The 7,063-nt window shown below is 28.5% G+C and overlaps 1 protein-coding gene across 1 annotated transcript; it reads left to right on the top strand.

The window, feature by feature from the left end:
• Positions 1-447: 447 nt before the first annotated feature.
• Positions 448-6,614, top strand: LOC125837881 (serine/threonine-protein kinase Nek6). The gene is made up of 13 exons (XM_049516954.1): positions 448-595; positions 1,450-1,516; positions 4,496-4,542; positions 4,635-4,680; positions 4,762-4,842; positions 4,920-4,962; positions 5,048-5,097; positions 5,220-5,301; positions 5,386-5,435; positions 5,518-5,591; positions 5,683-5,734; positions 5,826-6,171; positions 6,214-6,614. Exons 1-13 carry the CDS (start codon positions 474-476, stop codon positions 6,606-6,608), a joined length of 1,455 nt encoding a protein of 484 aa, XP_049372911.1. The 5' UTR covers positions 448-473; the 3' UTR covers positions 6,609-6,614.
• The last annotated feature ends 449 nt before the right edge of the window (positions 6,615-7,063 follow it).

Genomic DNA, 7,063 nt, shown 5'->3' with positions numbered 1-7,063 from the left:
AATAACCACTCTCACTAGTACTAGTAATGAAAGCACTAATCTTCTAAAGTTCTCAAAAACCAATAAACCTTATTTGTTTTTTGGGAATCTTTTTGATTACTCAAAAAAAAAAAACTGTACTTGTAGTGTATTCATTACCCTTCACTTGGTCTTCATGATATTTTGATTCAATTTATTGTCCCTCTTCTACTCTCAAGCCAGCCCCTACTGCACCCTTTCTAATTCCTTAGCTTGTAGCTCCACACTTCACATATACTGTGATTTCATTTCCTTCTATTTAATGATCAATCTCTCTAGTAACATGTATATATAATTGGAGTTCACTTGTTATGTTGAAATGTGTTATCAGGGTTTTGCAATAATTTTTCAGGGAAATGAAAGTCAAAGTATTACCATAAATGCTTTTATCTTTTTCTAAAAGGAAAATATAAATATCTTCCGGCTTGAACTTAGGTCCAAACAAGAAAAGGAGAATGGAAGTGAGGAGCAATGCAGTTGAATGTTCAAAGATGGAAGAGTATGAAGTGATAGAACAGATTGGTAGAGGAGCTTTTGGAGCTGCATTTCTTGTTTATCACAAGTTTGAGGAAAAAAAGTACAATAATCTTCATTTCTTTTTCTCCTTTTTTTTATGTGTGGTAATAATTTCTTCTTCTATATTAAAAGTTAGAACTTTACTTCCTCCGTCTCAATTTAAATGTCTTAATCTGACTATGTAGGGAGTTTAAGAAATGAAAGTTAAAGGGAAAAATGTTAATAATGTGATTTTTAATTAAAAAATATGTATAATCCTTTAAATCGTTTTCATCTTAAACTTTCTTATAATGTTAGAATTGATAAGTTTACTTAATATATAGAAAAAAAAAGTCAATCTTCTTAGGATAGATAAAAATGAAAAAAATAAAAAAATAACACACTTAAATTAGAACAAAAGGAGGAGTAACATATTGCTAAATTATGCTTATTTTTTCTTGGTTTGATTCTACATGCTAAAGAAAGAGCCGGTTATTATTTGAATTGTGTAACCATTTCATTTGACTAAAAAATTAAATGATTAGAAAAATTATTTTTATTTTATTAATTCTATTTTAGAATATTCTTTCATGTGCGAATCTATTTTTTTTTTAATGAACTAAGCATGTATAAGAATTCATATTGAGTGACGGTAAGACTCAAAATCACATCTTAGCCATGTTAATATTTTTGATGATTATGTCTCAACAATTATATATATCATTAATCAATCGGAAATAACCTCTTTATTTTTTAGATAGAGATTAGATATGCATATATTTTATCTTTTACCATTCTATTTTGTAAAACTACACTGTGTATATATGTTGTTTGTTTGTAATACTCATTAGTAGTATAAATGAGTATTATTTTTTGATTTATTTATTTTTTAATAAATGAAAATGACTTATTGTTGTGAATGATGTTGAATTGTAGGTATGTAATGAAGAAGATTCGTTTGGCTAAACAGACAGACAAGTTCAAACGCACTGCCCATCAAGAGGTTAGTCATTTTAATCAAAGCTTAACCTTTTAGAGATCGCACAAATTTATTAGTTAATTGTATTTTAAATGCGCCCTTTTATGTGTGGGCATGAGTCAAACATGTGGAAATTCTTTTTTGATATGGGTAACGGTGAGATTTGATCCCACGACCTCTGGCTGATACCATAAGAAAACACACTTTTATTAGTTAATCGTATTCTCAATCGTTTCCTTTTAAAATTATTAATCCAAAACTTTTTGTTTAGTATAGGTAATAGAAAATGTTATTATGACATTTAAATGAATCAGGTCCCAAAATGTAAATTTGTTTTTCACTATTGCATTATTTCACTGAGCTGGTTCAGTAGCAAATAAGGAGAAAAATCATGTTCGATAACACAAATTTCTTATTGAATTGTGATGAAGAAAACATTTATTTCTAGTTTATTTACAATGTAAGCATCCACATAATATAAATTAGGGAAAAGGATTAAAAATATTCCTGAATTATTTAAAATCAGTGTTTTACTCTTATTGTATTGTTGGCTTAAAACTGCCCTCGACTGTTATATTGTTGGCTTAAAAATACCCTTCGTTCTAACGATTGTTTCAAAAAATTTGAAAAATAAACTAATTTTGTCCTTAAACTATTTCAGATGGAAGAATTAGTTTTAAAGATTTAAGTAAAATTTTATTTTGGAGATTATGCGATTAGTTTAATCATTTTAAATGTAATTTCTATCCGATGTCAATTTTATGAAATAAAAGATTTCATTATATATTAATTTTTAAAGTAAACATTTATTCTATTATTTCTTTTCAAAAACTATTATTATGGTCCTCAACTTAATATGAAAGGACTAAAGTTAAAACAAATAATAAAGCGTATCAAGATATTAATAAAATTGAATTTTTTTTAATCATATCATTTTTAAAGATAATAAGAAAAGGTAAATGACTTCATATTCAGGAATAATAACTCATATATAATATGCACATAACCAGAAAAGAAGAAGTTATATGTCATCTCTTTTTATTTTTTTAAAGTAAGAAGTGTTTATACTATTTATTTTCTTATCTTATTATATTTTTCACATTTAACCCAACTCTCCCCTCCCCCCTCAAAAGATAAATAAATTAAAAGTATAAGGGAAAAATGTCTCATTTCGAATTATGAAAAAATAAAATTAGCTCATTTTTCCTTGTTTTGAAACAGCAGTTAGAAAGAGAATATTTTTTATCCATTTGAATAGTTAAAGGTATTTCTGAGCCAAAAATCTAACAGTAAAGACACTTTTTTTTACCAAAAAATATCACAAGGGGTAAATTTGATCTATTTTAAATAATTGAAAGATATTGTTGATCTTTTTCCTTTTAAATTAGAAAATGATACCTGATTAATTTACTTGATTTTCCTTACAAATAATTAAATTAAACTAAGGAAAGGAAAAGAACCAAAACAAAATAAAAAAATAAAAAATAAAATAAAATAATAAAATAAAATAATAATAAAAAAATAAAATTATATATATATATATATATATATAAATATTAATCTCTGTGTGAGTGGGACTTATTTTCTACCACATGAAAAATATGAGGGTGGTAGGTGGTTGTGATAAATTAAATTTTACTAATATTGATACGAAGGAATGTCGCACACCTAACATGGCCTGCTTTCACCAAATGTATACATTCGGATACTTTTTCGGTTCGCTTTTACTTATTTAATATTTTAAAATTAATTTTTATAAAAATTATTTTTAATATATTACAAAAATATTTTATAATACTACTTAAATTAATCATGATTCATTTAGAGAAATACAAAATTTTTAAATTAAATAAATAAAATGAACGGAGAAAATATATGTAAATACAATGTATATGAGAAAAAAAGAGTAAAATGTAAAATATTTGGTAGAGATTATAAATGTTAGAAATAACTTACAACTTCGTCCATACTGTCAAGCAATTATTCTTTCTGTCATAACTTTCAATTTTTTCTATATTTATTTATTAAATGAAAATGTCTCTTATCAATAATAATAAATGTATACCAAACATTATAATGGTAACTTTTTACATGTCAATAATTAATGAAGGCGAGTTAATTTTTTTTTTAAAAAAAACAGAGAAGTGTTTCAAGTCCTTACACTTATTTACCACGAAGTCGAAACAAGATGGAACAATCACAACAACCTTAGGTTACACTTATTTAGGAGATTATGACATTAATTTAACTATATTTGAAATGATAATTTTAATGCTAAACTAATTTTATGAAATTTGAAGTTGAATTACCAATATTAATTTTTCAACTAAGATTCTGCCGCCCTTGACTGGCTTTCTATTTGATTGTACCGAAAGGTCAATGAATTGAGATTGTTTTATTGTTTCTTTTCAAAACTAATAGTGGCCCTCGATTCAAATTTGAGATGACTTAAAGTTAAAATATCACTCTATTGAAAAATTCTATTGTTTCTCTTTGAAAATTGAAGCATTATCAAAGTTGCCTTATAAATCATAAACAACATAACATCACTCAAAGAGTTAGAAGATAGTATTAGCAAAATGGCTTTATTTTACTAATAGAATTGGAATAAGTTGATCAATAATATGATGTGTTAAACAAGATGAAAGAGAAGGAACTTTAATTATGCTTTAATTAATTATCAAAAAAGAACTTATGGAGTGTTGAAAAATTAATTTTCCCTCTTTTTTTTTTTTTACTATTTAAAGTAAGAATAATTATTCTTCTCTCAGTTTTTTATTTTTTTATCTAACCTTATATTAATTTTGATTTTTGCAGATGAATTTGATAGCCAAGCTAGATAACCCTTATATTATTGAGTACAAGGATGCATGGGTAGAGAAGGTATTTATTTTTATACAATTAACAAAATTTTCTATAAGGACTTAATATTCTTTTATTTAGTACACATATTCATGTACAATGCTAAAAAGATTTTTTTATGTGATGTTATACATAAATTAGGAGTCCTTTGTCTGCATTGTTACACGCTATTGTGAATGTGGAGACATGTAAGTTTCCTAAACATGCCTAAATTAGCATTAATTTTATCTTAATCAATAATAATGATGTATTTCTTGATAGATTTTGTACTTGTTTTCAGGGCTAATATGATTAGAAAAGCCAGAGGAACATTTTTTCCTGAAGACGTAAGAAAAATAAGAATAAATTTCCAACAAAACACAAAACGGATTTTGAACTCATCAAGTTTACTTTTGTTTTGCCAACAGAGACTTTGCAAATGGTTGATTCAGTTGTTACTGGCTCTCGATTACCTTCACTCGAATCGTGTTCTTCACAGAGATCTTAAAGTATGACCTTTTTTTATAAAAAAATTGTAGAGTTTTGGAGTAACTCATACTAATAGTTTTCATTTGCTTTGCTCCAGTGCTCTAACATTTTCCTTACCAAAGACGAAAAAATCAGACTTGGTAAGAAGTATAAATAGTCCATATAGTAAGTGTTTATTTGCTGCAAATTTTGTGTTGCTTATGATACTTGTTATGTCGTCTGTAGGTGACTTTGGATTAGCCAAACTGTTGAATAAAGATGATCTTGCCTCTTCGGTAATAAACCCTCCCTCATTATCCAAATTAGGACGTCTCAAAATATAAAATGTCACATAAGTTGAAGCAGAGAGAATAACAAGTTGTTGACTATTGTTATTTGGTTGTTCAATGTGATGTAGATTGTGGGTACTCCAACATATATGTGTCCTGAGCTTCTAGCAGATATACCTTATGGATATAAATCAGACATATGGTCTCTAGGTAAATCATCATGTTCAACTTATCAAAAGTGCAATTTTTGCATTCTCAATTGGTCAACATTGATTATAATGGTTTGCTTCTCAGGTTGTTGTATGTTTGAAATTTCTGCCCATCAAGCTGCATTTCGTGCTACGGTTAGTCATTAAACTTTACATACTATAACAACTATAATGTTTTACGTTCTGTGACCATATGTGAAATTAACTCCAAAAACAGGATATGGCTGGGCTAATCAACAAAATAAATAGATCTACAATATCTCCACTTCCAACCATATATTCTTCTACATGGTAAGAAGATACATCGATTTCTCATTTCCACAGTACGTTAAGTTTGTGACTGCAGCTTCATCAATTTCTTATATTGATTTGTTCGTTCCAGGAAACGACTGATTAAAAGCATGCTAAGAAAAAACCCAGAACATAGACCTACGGTACGTGTTACTACTTGCATTTTGTTGTATTCCAAAATAATGTTGCATAGATATTTACTGATTCATTACTTCTTGTGTCTGAATATATTAGGCTGTAGAGTTGTTAAGGCATCCACATTTACAACCATATATTGCTAAATATCAGAATTTGTCACCAGCATTTGTTCAAGTATGTTCTAAGAAGGAAGTTAAACAGAATCCTGATCAAACTCGCGAGAATTCAACTTCCAAGTATATTAGACAAGCAAAAAAACATGAGAAGGTTGTTGCAGTTGATAGAGTTGTTCATGAATTCAAAGGTACTGAATCTAACGTTCAGACAAAGAAAATTGGAAATTTGGAGAATGAAGGACTCCAAACCATATCCGTCAAGAAAAGTGAAAGTACTAATTCCATAAGCTCTACAAGAAGTACCTTGACTGATAATACAATTGAAGGTACAATTCAGAAGATTGAAAGGCAAACTAAGGGAAAGAAAGGTACAAAATGCTTTTATAAGAAATCAGGAATACCAAAACCATATGTTGAAGTTGCATCACATGCCAATAAAGTTAGAGAAAAAGCCATTCATCATCTAAGTACTAATCAGCATACAGAAAAACGCAATGGTCACAAACGAGCATCGAGTGATACTTCAGTAATGACTACACTAAATTTGTTACAGGGGAACAACAATAGTATGATGAGCAATGGAAGGGAAGAAGCATTAGAGTCATTACTTGAACTTTGTGCAGAGTTACTTAAGCATAAAAAGCTAGAGGAATTAGCTGGTGTGCTAAAACCATTTGGTGAAGAAGTTGTTTCTTCTAGAGAAACAACAATATGGTTGACAAAAGGATTAATGAATCTCCAAAAACCAAGTGAAGAAGCTTAGAGTGCCTCCTAGGTTCTTGGGATTTTTTTTTTTTGTAATATAAAAGCATTGATTTTTATCTTTTATTTAATCTTGTATGCATGTTCTTAAAAGCTTCAAAGAAAAAAAATTTGAGCAAGATAGTTGTGTGTTCACAAGCTTCAAAAGTGTCTTGGAAGAATAATGTAACGACTTGATTTCGTCGTTAGGGAAAAGCCAATGGGGAAAGAATGGGGGCCAGAAAACTTTTGAGTAGTAACTTGGAAATTCCTAGCCTTGTCCAGATTTGGACGAAATCTGAGTCAGTTAGGTCTAGGAAAATCTGGTAATGAATGAGAGATCTAATTATGAATTTGATCACATGAGTAGATAGCTAAGACGTTAAGGAACCCATACGACTTTACGGAATCGAATTCGGGCGAGTAGAACTTCCGAAACGGATCCTAGTGTGAACGGGTAGTTTTTGAACGTCATTG

This window comes from Solanum verrucosum, unplaced genomic scaffold, assembly GCF_900185275.1.
Source record: "Solanum verrucosum unplaced genomic scaffold, falcon-dt-bn FXZP01000262.1, whole genome shotgun sequence".
Classification (NCBI taxonomy): Eukaryota; Viridiplantae; Streptophyta; class Magnoliopsida; order Solanales; family Solanaceae; genus Solanum; species Solanum verrucosum.
This window is presented reverse-complemented; position numbering and strand designations above follow the sequence as displayed.